At 49.2% G+C, this 14,148-nt stretch overlaps 1 protein-coding gene and 1 pseudogene across 1 annotated transcript; both read left to right on the top strand.

The window, feature by feature from the left end:
* Window positions 1-657: 657 nt before the first annotated feature.
* Window positions 658-9,277, top strand: LOC110219799 (sialic acid-binding Ig-like lectin 14). Its single transcript, XM_021003496.2, is given in 8 exon segments — window positions 658-786; window positions 872-1,240; window positions 1,889-2,173; window positions 2,501-2,551; window positions 4,445-4,549; window positions 4,552-4,704; window positions 7,083-7,197; window positions 7,381-9,277. Coding segments are annotated over 8 exon segments (1,176 nt in total). The 5' UTR covers window positions 658-746; the 3' UTR covers window positions 7,439-9,277.
* Window positions 9,278-9,300: 23 nt separating this feature from the next.
* On the top strand, window positions 9,301-10,492 carry LOC110219800 (histone-binding protein RBBP4 pseudogene; annotated as a pseudogene).
* Window positions 10,493-14,148: the final 3,656 nt, after the last annotated feature.

The following is a 14,148-nucleotide window of genomic DNA, read 5'->3' as shown; positions in this document are numbered from 1 at the left end:
GCACAGCCAGGGCAAAGGACTGGAGATGGGAGATGGAATGCCATGCCTAAGGAGAAGGCAGTTGGCCAGTGGAGCTGTATTAGAGAGATCTGAAAGGAGAATAAAGTAAGAATAATTATCAGCAATATTTGTGCTGCAGTGATGCACGGTCTTCAAAACACTTGGCAAATATCACATTTGATCCTCACAACAAGGCTGAGAAGGAGGAACTATCATTATTCCCATTTTACAGATGGGAAAACTCAGGCTCACATAGGGGAAATGACATGTAGGAAATGTCTCAGGCAGGATTTCAGCTCAGGTGTTCCTGACCCCAGGTCAGCTGGCACAGGACAGGGGCAGCAGTGTTTGATGGTCAGCCCCTGCTCTGGGCCAGGCTCTGGTCACTGCACCCCTGTCACCCACAGAAACATGCTATTCCACACAACATCCACGGCCACAGCCTGAGCAGAAAAATCGGTTATACCCCCCTCCCGACACCAGCACCTGAGTCCTGACTGTCCCTGGAGATGGCCCAAGGCAGGAGGCCCCGCCCCACTGACCTCAGCTAAGGAGGATGGGAGCCCATTGGGGGAAGAGGACAGGGGTTCCTCTTCTGAGGATGGTCCCCCCTCTCTCTTCACACACGGGCTTCCTGTTTCATCTTCCTCTTTGCCCTGAACCTCACACATCTGGCCAGAGGGAGCCATGGTATTCAGGGAGTGACACAGAACCCCAGCAGAACCTGGCTCTCTCCTGTCTCATAGATGCTGCTGCTGCTGCTGCTGCTGCCCCTGCTGTGGGAGGGTGAGTGGGGCTGGGGCAAAGGGACACTGCTCTCAGGGGTATGGGAAGAGTTGGAGATGCTGACCAGGCCTCTGTCTGCCCTCAGGGTCCCTGTCCCAGATACTGGAGCTGCAGCCCTCGGTGACGGTGCAGGCAGGGATGTGTGCCCATGTCCTCTGCACCTTCCATCGCTCAGGAGGATTATTCTCTTACCACTACGGAGTTCATGGCTACTGGTTCAGAGAAGGGACTCATGTTTTATATGGCAGACCCGTGGCTACCAATGACCCATCTCGGGAGGTGGAGGATGAAGCTGATGGGAGATTCCATCTCCTTGGGGATCCCAGGATGAACAATTGTTCTCTAAGCATCACAGATGCCCGGTTCTCAGACACGGGGAAATACTTCTTCCGATTTCACTCTGGATATGATAAATACAGTTACCTCAAGAATCTACTCTATGTGAATGTGACAGGTAGGATGCTCCTCTCTTGGGAGGTTCTCAGTGTATGAGGCAGGGAGGTCTGGGGAAAGGACTGGCCTTGGAGACCCTGAAGCTCCCTGTGGGAGGGGTGAGAGAACATGAGGGACATGTGGGGAACCCCCCAGGGAGAGGGGCAGCCCTAGGGAAGGGGGTGAAGACTCTACCTAAAGCTCCAGAGCTGCAAAGTGGAGGGAATGTAGAGGGGTTCTCTTTGTGAGGAACCAGGACCCCAGGCAAGGCTGACAGGGGCCATGGTTTGTGCTGGAAAGAGCTCTGGGTCTGTTGTCAAAGGAAGTAGATTCAAATCCCAGATTTCTGACCAATTCTCTTTGGGGCATTTCTTCCTATCATTTCCCCCTCCCTCTCTGGGACTCAGTTTCTCCTTATGTAAAATGAAGAGCTTGTTCTCTATTGCCTTTAATGCAACTTCCACTTGACCTATAATCTATGAGTGATTAGGCTCCTGAGGATGACAGGGGAGGCCCTGAAAGCTGGTAAGGAACAGGGGCCTGAATGGGGTCACACTATGAGGGGAACACAGTAAAGCCCTGAGGGATGGGGGAGGTGCCAGCATCTGGAAAGAGACTTGAGGCTAATTCCCCTCCCCTGCCCATGGCTCACTGTCTCTCTCCTCTCCAGACTTGATCCAGAAACCAGACATCTCTATGCCAGAGATGCTAGAGTCGGGGAACCTAGTGACTGTGAACTGCACATTTCCTTGGGCCTGTGGGGAAAACAGGCCCTTCAAATTCTCCTGGAGTGGTGCCGCCCTCTCCTCCAAGACACAAAGCTCTTGGGCATCCCACTCCTCAGAGGCCTCCTTCATCCCTGAACCCCAGCATCATGGCACCAACCTCACCTGTCAGGTGACCCTTCCTGGAGGCCGTCTGAGCACGGAGAGAACCGTCCAACTCAACGTGTCCTGTGAGTGCTAGGTGCACTCACCTAGTGAGGGAGAGAGGGAGGGGTGCATTAAGAGTCCATGGCCCTGGCGAATTCCTGGGAAATCAGATGCCTTTTTCCTGGATCAGGGCAGGGAGAGCAGACAGTCTGGCATTTCCTATTTTTTCTCTCTCTCAGTCTCCATGGTTTCATGTGCCAGTGTCAGTCAGGTAGGGATTATCCTGGATGGTCTCTGAGCTCCCTTCCACAGAACATCAGTTCTGTGATATTGAACTTAATGTCTTCCCTGCCTGAGGCTGGGCTGGGCAGAGAGCCCCATCCCCAGCCAGCCTAGTCCTTCTGTTGTAGATGCTGTGCAGAATGTGACCATCACCGTGGCCCAGGACAACAGGACAACAGGTATTAGCAGAGCCCCAGGGGGAGGGCAGGGAGGGGACCTGGTCTTTCAGCTCCTACTCTGAGGGTGGGCATGAATGTCAGGAAGGTGAGGGAGACAGGAGAGACTGGAAATCTCACTCTGCAGACCCAGGTTCTCTTTGTCTTGGGCTTCCCCTCTTCTTGCAATTACATCAGCACATGTTAACTCACGACTTTAGGGCATAGAAACCATTTTCCTCCTAACATTCTCATGAGATAAAGTCATGGAGAGTTCTTATCCCCATTTTGCAGATGAGAAAGCTGAGGCTCAGAGCTGTGAGGAGTCTAATAGAGTTCACAGAGTACCCAGCACCAGAGACATGCGAACTCTAAACGTAGAGTCTAAATGTAGTGACTTCTCCACTACACCAGGCTTAGGCTGAGAGGCACAAGTCCCACTTTGGGTCCCGTTCCCAGGCCAGTGCTTTGTCCACTGTACCTCTCAATGTTTCCCTGTTAGGAAAGCTGACCTGGCACTCTACAATCCAGGCCAAATGGGGAGGCTTTGCTACCTTGGTGCATTCATTTTCGTTACAGGGCTGATCTGGAGAGTTGGAGGGGCTTATGTAGGAAGATGCTATGGAGGATGGGTCTAGGGGCTGCTGTCAATGGAGGACAGGATTCTGGCCATGCAGGCTGAGCCTTTAGCACTCAGTCATGGAAGGTGTAGCATTTGCCTTGAGGCCACAGGGCTGCTGGGTGTGGGAAACTGGAACCTAGTGGTGATCACATTGGACTCACATGATGTAAGATTTCTGCCATCACTCTGCAGACCTTTCCATCTCCTGAGAGCATATTTTGTTGTTTTTGTGTTTCACATTATTTTCCCTTTAACTGAGAGAGAGAAAGAGAGAGACAGAGAAAGCGAGACCAAGAAAAAAATACACGCAGAAAGAGTGAAAGACAGAGAAGAGGGAGACAGAGAGACAGAGGGTGAACAGAGAGAGAAAATAAAACAAAGAGAGAGAGAAATAAAGAAGGAAGGGAAGAAGGAGATAGAAAGAGGCAAGCGATGAAGGAAAAGAAAGAAAAAGGAAGGAAGGAAGGAAGGAAGGAAGGAAGGAAGGAAGGAAGGAAGGAAGGAAGGAGGAGGGAGGGAGGAGGAGGGAGGAAGGAAGGAGTGAAGGAATGACAGAAGGAAACAGGAAAAGAAGGAAGGAAAAAGGCAGAAGGAAATAAGGATGGAAAAGGAAGGAAGGGAAAAAGAAAGATAGGAAGAAAAAAGAAAGGAAGAGTGAAAAGCAAGAATAATGAAAAAGGAAGGAAGGAAAGACATAAGAGAGAGAAAGAAAAATAAAAGGAAGGAAGGAAGAAAGAATATGGAGGGAAGGTACAAAAGAATAAAGGAAAGAAGGAAGAAGAGAAAAAGGGAAAAAGAAGATGTGGAGGAAAAGAAAAATGATAGAAAAAGATGGAAGGATAGAAGGAAGGAAGGAAAGAAGGAAGGAAGGAAGGAAGGAAGGAAGGAAGGAAGGAAGGAAGGAAGGAAGGAAGGAAGGAAGGAAGGAAGGAAGGAAAGGAAGATGAACAAAAACCCAATCTGAGGGAAAGGCAGGGAACATGAGCTACGCTGAGTGGGGGCTGGTAGCCGGAAGACAGACAGGTGGGGCCTCCATTGTCTGGTGCTGGGGAGCAGCCAGGTAATATGGAGTGGAGTTAGAAGGGGGCAGGAATCCAGGCTGGGCTGGGCCTGGGGGATTTCCTTACTGCATGGCCTCCTGGCCTCTTCCAGCTGCCCCTTCCTGGTGTGATTTTGGGGAAGTCACATCAGCTCTTCAGCTCCCAGGACCCTGCTGGGTACAGTGAAGGTGGGGACTAGGGGATCTCTTAAGTCCCTCCAGGTTCTCACTCCTGGGACATCCTGATCTTTTTCAGTTTTCATCCCAGGAAACAGCTCAGATCTTGTGGTGCAGGAGGGACAGTCCCTTCGCCTGCTCTGTGCTGCCAACAGCAATCCCCCAGCCACACTGAGCTGGCTCCTGGGGACCAAACCCTGGCCTCTTCCCAGCCTTCACAGAATGGAGTCCTGCACCTGGATCTGCCCCACCTAGGGCCAGCAGATGGAGGGAATTACACCTGCCTTGCTCAGCATCCTCTGGGCTCCAAGCAGGCCTCCCTAAATGTCTCTGTGCAGTGTGAGTGTGAGGGGGCTGGGCACCATGGGGTGCTTGGCTGCTGGTGGGATAAGGACAGTATCACCCACTAAGGGGGAATCTCCTGTATCTTCCCACAGACCCCCAAGGATGCTCAGCCCTTCTTGCTCCTGGGTCAAGGAGGGCTTGTTCTGTACCTGTTCTGTCCAAGCAGAGCCCCCTCTTTGAGCTGGTGGGTAGGGGGGAAGCCTGTGGAGGGCAGTGGTAGGAGTGACACCTTCCAGGTGATATCAAACAGATCTGGGCCCTGGGCCAACAGCAGCCTGAGTGTGAAGGTGGAGCCAGGCCATAACATCAGTCCCTACTGTGAGGTGAGGATCCACCACAGGGAGGACAGTCTCAGTGTCTGCTTGATGCCAGGTAAGAGGGCTAGGGCACCTGGAGGAAGGGAGAGCTGTGAGGGGGCTGATTCAGGGGCCAAGTGGAAGCCCGAGGAGAGAGCTGAAGCTGAGGGTTATCAAGAGCTACCCAGAGATGCCAGGGAGATTTCCTGGGAAGAGCCTTGTACAGGAGCCAGGAGTCGGAGCCAGGAGACAGGTTTGAAACACACCAGCCTCCATGCCCCCTTCTTTTGCCCAAGGAGACAGCACACTGAGGATTCCCACAAGGTTGGCTGAAATCCCAGGATGCTTTGCTTTACTGTTACCTTAAGCTACTAACCCAGTCTAGGGGGATTCTGGGATCCAGGCCTGAGGTGGGAAACCCCCTCCACCATGTGAACTACCACGGGGCCAAGAGGATCTTGGTCACTAAAAGAATGGACAGATATTGGTGAAGTTCTCTCCATAACATATCAAAGACCCTGGACTTTGTAGGACAGGAGAGGGACCAATGTTCTGACTGTTTTATTTAAGAGGAAGAGAATTGACCATACAAAGTAGAGGCCAGAGAAATTGACCTGAATCTTTGGCAAGTCTGAGGATGGAATATTAAAGGGATGCTTGGTGAAGAGAGAGAAAGGGAAGCTGTGATTGCAGAGTCGAAGGCCTGCCTATCGAACCCTCTGTGTTGGTTTGAGCCAGTCCTACCCTGGCTGGTGGGAGGAATGCCAGACATTCCATGGAGCTGGACTTTAGTCAAGCATAGGATAGAGAATTCATGTCAACCTTGTGGAGAAGAAGGAGAAGTGTGGATTGCTGCAGACCAGAACTGGGCATGGAGAAGGAGGCAAGCTCCCTGGACTGCAGTTAATGGAGGCGGTGCCCTTCCACCTGCCCACCCCTCAATCAACAATTCACTTGTTTCCTGCTTTAAAATCAGGGCTTCACTTGGTCTGTGGCCTCTCTCTCACTTTCTAATATGGTTCAAAGACTCCAAGAAGTCATTGTGAGGCCCATCTGCTGAGTACCTTCATCACCTGAGTACCAAGACTGAATTTGTCAGGGTTTTGGACTTGAATCTCTGAGGGCAGACGCATGCTGGCTTTCCATTTATCTCCTCACCTATCTAATGTGAAGTCATGTCAGCCAGCATTTATGAAGCACCCACTACATGCCGGGGGGGAATGGGTGTATGCGTAGTGGTAGATGGGGTGTTCAGGGAGGGTCAGCACCTGAGGTGGGAGGGCTGGTGAGCCTTCATCAGGGCTCCTCCATCTCTGGTGTCCACCTCTCACCCAGTGTCCCCTGTGGCTCCAAGAAGCTGTAGCATGCACAGGGGCCATGCTCTGGTGAAACCATTTCAGCACATGGGTAAACAAGGTAGAAAGTAACTGGGAGGCCTCACAGTCATGGGTGAGTTAGAGGGAAGTCTGCCCAAAGCATGTGAAGGCTTCTGATGCTAGAACAGCAGTGTGAGGACAATTTGTTCCAATGGCCATGAAGGCGGCTGATGCAGCCACTGTGGAGGGCTTACAGCATGGTTGGACATCAAAGACGCCTCAGCATCTCAGGCCAACACCCTGGTGCTTGGGTCTGGGCGGCGAGGTAGAGGACAGATGAGAGGAGAAAGCCTGAGGTGGTTGAGGCAGCAGAGAGAGTGCTGGGGAGGGTCTGGGAGGGGCAGATAGTGGGGGTAGCCCCTCTGTTGTTTGGGCTGGAGAGCCTCTCTTGAGGTCATGCCTGTGCTGGTTATGGGGTTCACAGTTTCCCCGCCTTGTTCTGTTCCCAATCTGAGCACATAACAGCATCTAGAACCAGGCAGGAAGAGGTGTTGAAGGCAGTTATCAGAGCCTGGACTCCTGTGCTGTGCCCACTGGGCTGGGCTCTGTCTCCCACCCCTAGAGAAGGGCCTGGCAGCCCTGGGCCTTGGGAATTCAAGGAGGGAGCTGGGGTCCTGAGAGGGAGTGAGGCTGGATGGGGAGAACTGGGGCCTAGGGGACAATGAGCCTCTAATCATCCGTGCTCCTCTGTCTCCCACAGCCTTCTCTGCCCAGGAGAACAGCTCTTGGCCCCTCATGCTCACACTGCTCCGGGGAGCCCTCATGGGGGCCGGCTTTCTGCTCACCTATGGCCTCACCTGGCTCTATTACACCCGGTGAGTATGTCTGCCCTCTGACCCCCAAGCCATGGCATCCTGTGCCCCTCACCCACTGCCCAGCCCCCTCCTCATTCTGCTTCCCCAAAATGGTCCCTGGGTCTCCAGCACCCCACACACCCCCTGGCCTTAAGGTCCAGGCTCTTCCAGCTGTGACCAGCATTGGGCCTGTTTCTCCCACAGGAATCCTCTAGGGAGGGAGCTGCCACCAGCTCCAGAAGCTGCGCAGTGCTCTGTGTGAAGGCTCTCCTGCCCTGGAACCCAGCCCAGACCTGCCTCCTACCTCTTCCACTCGATGGCCCCAGTTCTGCCTTCAGGGACCCAGCAAGTCAAGCCTGACCCACCAGCCAGTGGACTGACCTCCAGGCCTAGCCGACCATCCTCAGGTCTCCCGTGGGTCTCCTCTTCTCTCTCTGAACAGCCACAGGCCTTTCCCCAGATTGGCCTATGGCATGACCTCCTTGATGGAGGGAGGGAGTCTGCATCCCAGGACCTGCTACCAGGACATGCCAAAGCCCCAGAAGCCCAGCCCCGGACCTGGGAGAGCGCCTGCAGCTGTCGCCAGAGCACCCAGGACCACATTAGATGACCAGACCCTTTCTTTGAGCCAATTCCTCCTGGGGACTTTGGCCATGCTCCTGGGCTTCAGTTTCCTCATCTGAAGTGAGAGGGTTAGACTCCACACTCTCTGCTCCCTCCATCAGGGTACCTGATGTTCAAATCATGAGGGTCACCAGGTGTCTGAGCACTGCCTTCTTCTGCTTTAGACAAATGTGTCTCCTACCGGGATGCAGGGAGGGTGAGGTCCTGCTCCTCCCAGCACCCCACCTCCTGTTCTCCTTCATCTCCACTAGAGGTCAGCAGGCCTCTTTCTGTTCTGTAGGGGATCAGTTACCCCCTCACTCCCCGTGAAACCCAACAGCTTCTCCAGGGCTCACTTCCCAAAGAAGCCACTACGGGGAGCCCTGGCTTCGTACAAAGATTTCCAGCACTAGTGGCGAGCGTCCCTAGGTTCCATTGGCTTCAATCAGCATGTCCATAGTAGGCTCAGTCCAAGGGGGTCCCTGGAGCAGGGGTATCCTGGTTCCTGGATAAAACCAGGTAGGGCAGCAGATACAGAGTGGGACAAGATGACAGTCCACTTTCTGTCTTCTCTAAAAGCAGGCTTTGGGAGGACTTTGGCACTCTACCTTCCAGAGAGGAAAAGAGACTGAGGGAACCTCTCCAAAACCCCAGCCCACAAAGCCAAGCCACGAATCCACAAAGCCCAAATTCAGGCCTTGGAAATCTGCACCCCAGTCACTGCTTTGCCTGTTTTATCTCAACGAAGTTTTCACTTGGAAGCTCAGAATTAGCTCATTTCTAGGTCACTGCAGATAAGAATAAAAGATGTCTTATGCAAGCACCAGTGGTGCACCAAAGCATACTTGATATAGGACAGCCTTCATTTTACTCAACAAACAATGAAAAAACTGCAAAGCAGTGAAAACAATCCGCAAACTATTGATATTAATCATCTTCCTATTTCCAGTGAATCCTGCCTTCCACACAAGGACCAGTCTTATGGCCCAATCCCTTTAGGGGTTTAGGGATGTTCAAGAGTCAGCCTCTGACATTCTAACATGAAAAATGATTATCAATAAGCAATAATTTGGTGGGGGGAGAGATTCAGAGCTCTACCTTCTAAAGTGCAGACTTTAAGTTCAGTTCTTAAGGACATTGCTAATAATGAGATTGGATTCCCTTTCTTGTTCAAGGACCCACCCTGGTGGAAGCTGTCCAGATCTGCTGAGGCTTGGGTTGGGTATACCTCCTTTGAAATGATAGCCTCAAGCCATGGGTGGTCTGGTAGACAGATACTTTCCCTCAGCCCCTCATTTTAATATTAGCCCATCTCCAGTCAGGTTAACCAATTAGAGTTGATTGCTGTTTGGGGAACCATCTACTGTTCTGAAGAGTATATAAACTATGGGTCTACCCCCATGATTGCCTTTGGTCTAAGAGAGAGGCCAAATGACCATCTTTTTACTAATAACCTGCTGGCCTTATGTAATAATAAAATGATTAAATCACCCAGAAACTATGTCTCTCTAACGTTCTTAAATGTCACACAAATCAGTCCTACTCTTCACCCTAACCCTAATGCTCCCCAATGATGACGTGCAGTTTGATGCCTCTCATCACGACAGTGGGAAAGGAGAATTTTGAGGTTTTGGCTCACTTAGTGGGAAAATTGAAAGTGAAATCAAGATTCAATGTGAAGGCAAAGTAAACAGGGCCCATTATATGTCCCCAAATCCTTGCATCATTGCACTCCATCCAGTGATGTCCTTGTTTTCAACTACACCAAGCACCCTTCAAAACCAGACCCTTCTGGCAAGTATACCCCAGACTTGCATCCCCGTGGACATCAAAAGGAGGACTATGGGCTGTCTTGGAACCCAAATCTCAGTGGCCACTTCTTTAGTGCATCAGATGACCATAATATCTGCTCGTGGGACATCAGTGCAGTTCCAAAGGAAGATAAAGCAGTGGATGCAAAGACCATATTCATAGGTCACACAGCAGTAGTCAAAGATGTTTCTTGGCACCTGCTCTATGAATCTCTCTTTGGATCAGGTTCTGATGATCAGAAGCTTATGATCTGGGACAAATGGGCGAGCAGTACTTCCAAACCGGGCCACTCAGTGGATGCCCACACTGCCAAAGTAAATTGTCTGTCTTTCAGTCCTTATAGTGAGCTCATTCTTGCCACAGGATCAGCTGACAAGAGAATTGCACTGTGGAATCTTAGACATCTGAAACTGAAGCTGAATTCCTTTGAGTCCTATAAGGATGAAATGTTCCAGGTTCAGTGTCCTCCCCACAATGAAACTATCTTGGCTTCTGTGGCATTGAGTCCAGGACAAACATCTGGGACTCGAGTCAAATTTGAGAGGAGCAGCGTACTGAAGATGCAGAAGGGGGGCCCCCAGGATTGTTGTTTATTCATGGTGGTCACACTGCTAAGATATGAGATGTCTCTTGGAGCCCCAGTGAACCTTGGGTTATTGATTCTGTATCACAAGACAATATCATGCGAAAATGGCAGAAGGCTGAGAACATATACAATGATGAAAATCCTGAGGGAAGAGTGGATCCAGGGGGCCTCAACGTGTCTGCCTTGGTGCTGATTTTTAGACACCCCTATCTTCCCCACCTGAGACTGATAACACTGGTTTTGAGACAGACGTTTTTGTCCAGACATTCTTCTCTAAGTACCTGTTAACCCAGAGAGTGAATGATTTCTGACTATTAACTATGGGGCGGGGGGATTGACTCAGCAGAGCCACAGACCTGTACTCAATTTCTTTCTAAGAACTTTTTAAGACAAATGCAGCTCTCAAACTGATTTAGCTACAGGAAATGGACCATGAGTGCTTTATTTTTTTTCTTCCTATGCTATGACTGCAAGTTTTTCAGGCTGATTTAACTAAAATTAGGATGGGGTAGGATTTATATCCAAGTGAGAAGTCTGAGCCACTGATGTATTGGCATGGTAAGACATCTGAACTGTTTCCCTTGTTCATAAAGATTCAATGACTAAAATTGGCATGGCTAACCTTCTAGGGTAAAGATCATCCTGTTGTAGACTGCCCTACCCCTGCTGGTTTCCTCCGTAACCAGTCAAAATTTCTTATCATTTTTTTTGTTTTATTTGTTTTTCCTTCCCTAGTAACTGTTTAATCCCCTCCTTCCACTTCTTATCTGATGGGGACAAACAGCCATGTCAAATGTGTAGTAGCTATACCTGCAAAATATCTTTGTTCATCTCATATAGTTTTTCCAGATTGAGTGTAAATAGCAATTGTTTCTGTTCTGGACAGAATTCTGAGGATCTTCCCCTCTCAGACTGATTCTTTTGTGAAGGAAAAACTAAGCCATCGTTTGCCTCCATTCTTGCCTGACCTTTAAATGCTGAACTGATGTTACCTCTGACAAACTGAGACCTGGGACACACTTAGCTAAAAAGCCAAGGTCTCCCACCGCATGCAGGGTCATCGCCAGTTGTCCTGACCTGTGTCTTGACACTGGACTCCAATGACTTTGAAGGAGAGAGTGAGGCTGATGACTTTGCACAGCTCTGACCCACTCAAATCCAATTCATTTGCAATTCAAGACATTATCACTCTTCTGATGTCATCGGTCCTCTTCAAGAATGAAAGACAAATGACAACAATATGGAAGGGACTGAAAATCTTTCATTTCTGGACCTTTGACTGATTCAATGTGCAGGGATGAGTTAGAAGGACAGAGAACAAAATCCACCTATTTGAAGTCTAGAAAAACCATCTATGGTATCTACAACCCAACCCAACTGAACTTCCAGATAGAATGACAAGAAAGGCTATAAAACTTGTAGTTCTTCCAGAAATACATGATGAGAGAAATATCCTGAAGATGTTGAAGGAATCAGAACCCAAAAACTCCACAGACATATAGAAATGAAATAGTGAGTCGTTAAGATTGACTGAATAAGAGGACACTGACGTGGGGAAGTCCAAAATTTAACTTACTAAGTAGTGTCATAATTCATATCAGACCTTCAGGTCCCTCAAGCAGATGTAGTATGTGTCCATAAAGAGGAGGAAACAGGGTTTTGTTGGGTTTTTTTCATATGCTAAGGATAAAGAATGAAAATAGGCAAGGTTACTCTCAACAGAAATCAATTGAGATGATGTAAAATGGTTAGTTCACACTCCAAAATGACATAAACTACATTATTGAGTTTTCTCATGCCAAAACATAAGTTGATATTCAGCTTAAGCAAGAAAAGAAGAGAGGAAGAGGAACTAGATGTTCCTGAACTGTGTTCTAGCCATTCTTCAGCTCATGCAGGACTTGGTCTCAGGAAGTCTCCCTCTCCAATCACAGGCTTTTCTTTTAAGGGCCCCCTCTCACCTGAGGGAGAGGGAGTCTCAGAGTCTCAAAAGTGCTTGGTCCCTTGGAGGAGTGCAGAGAAGATCACGTGGTGAGTGAAGAGCTCATGTTGACTTTAGATACCCATCCCCTTTATCACAACAAACTAAGTCCTTTAGAGATCAAACTTCTGAGATTGAGGTTCCCCAAAAAAGATCTTTTCTCACAAAAGAAGAAAAGCGAAACTTGCTCTCTCATTTCACTAAATGCTGAGGACCCCTCCCTTGTTTTCCAGAAGGCCCATTTTATAGGAGGAACATAGACCTAAGTCATGTGGGTGACTGGTTGGCTTTGTTCTCTGAGGTCCCAGAAGGTGGCACCAAGATCAATGGATAGCTGTGGCAAAGGAACATTTTGATGTGAGGAAAAGCTTCCGAAGAGTTACTGGTGCCCAAAGGGGAAGAGGTCACCTGCAGAGCCTGTGGGTTCCTCTTCTTGGAGCCTGGACAACCACCTGTTACACAAGGAAAAGTGGAACTTCCTTTGCAGGGGACTGCTGAGGCCCCTTCCACCTCTGCACTTCACATGATTCTCAGAAATTCTTCTTAGCCATGCCTTTCTTCTATCACACTCAGGAAATTAATTTTTGTCCCCAAGGCTGAGACTTTGCATTTCTCCCTCTTGGGGAACAGGTAAGAAAACAAGCATTTCTATAGTGCCCAGTAGGTGCCAGGCATTGTGCTAACCACTTTTAGAACTATGATGGCATTTGATCCTCAGAATGACCCTGAGAGGTCAGTGCTATTCTTATTTCCTTTTTAAGAGACTGAGGTGGACAGAGGTGAAGTGACTTGCCCAGGATGATGCAGCCGGTGAGTGCCTGAGGATGGATTGGTACTCAACTCTCCCTGTCTTCAGGCTCAGGGCTCTATCCGCTGGGCCACGCAGTGGCCTCTGTGAAACGATCGCTTGTTAGATAAAGCCCAGAGCTGCAGGCTTTTAACATCATTTTTCACGGCACCTCGTCCACTGTGGTGGCTGTTTCTGAGTCATCTCAAAATCTGAGCAGACCACCTATGCCTTCATCCAAGTCACTGGAGAAATGCTGAGCAGCACAGAGCCCAGGGCAGGCACCCACCTGGGCTAGTCTCCTGGAGATGTCCTGACTTGATGACATTGGACCATCAACATCTGCTCTTTAAGGACAGGCATCCAATTGGTTCTAATGGAACTGACCATATTGTTGTCTAAGCTGTTACCGTCCATCTGCTGCATAGAACACAATAACTCTTTGAACACTGTGTTCAAATTCAGGCCAACTAAGTCTGCAGCATCATTCTCTTCATCTACTAAGTGGTTGTGTCCAGAAAAGGAAGTGAAGGGACTCTGGCATGATCTTTGGTTGGGGAAGTCAAGCTGGTTTGTGACCATCACTACCTCCCTATCTAGCCATTACCCATGTATCTCTTTAATCCTTTATTCTACCATGTCTATGGGAATTGAAGTCAAGCTCATTGCTCTGCAGGGAGCAGACTGGGCTCTTCCCTCTTGTAAATGGAGACCACATTTGCCCTTCTCCATTCTTGTGGTGCCTTTCTCCTTTTTCACGGCCTTTTATAAACCATTTTTTATTTATTTTGCTAAATATTTACCAATCATGTATAAAAAAAGCTTTAATAGTCATTTGTTAAACTTTTGAGTTCTAAATTCTCTCTCTCCCTCTTGCCTCTCCCCTCTTCTGGAGAAGGCAAGCACTTTGTGTTGAAGAGAGATGAGTGAAAGGAGAGAGAAGGAGACAGAGAGAGAGACAGAGACAGAGAAGTTAGAGACAGAGAGAGAGAGAAATCCAACAGCGGGCATCAAATCTCCGTATTTACATGTATATATTTTGTGTAGGAGCAGGGTTCCAGCCTCTTACCCATTAGTCAGAGGAGGCCCAGACCCTAGGAGGGAATCAATCAATCAGTCAATCAATACCCTAGCACAGCAGGGATTAATGGATTTCCTTCTAAATTCCCTATAATTCATGGACAAACCTTTAGTCAATTCGAA

Source organism: Phascolarctos cinereus, unplaced genomic scaffold (genome assembly GCF_003287225.1).
Source record: "Phascolarctos cinereus isolate Bilbo 61053 unplaced genomic scaffold, phaCin_HiC Scaffold_726;HRSCAF=1367, whole genome shotgun sequence".
In the NCBI taxonomy this organism is placed as follows: Eukaryota; Metazoa; Chordata; class Mammalia; order Diprotodontia; family Phascolarctidae; genus Phascolarctos; species Phascolarctos cinereus.
This window is presented reverse-complemented; position numbering and strand designations above follow the sequence as displayed.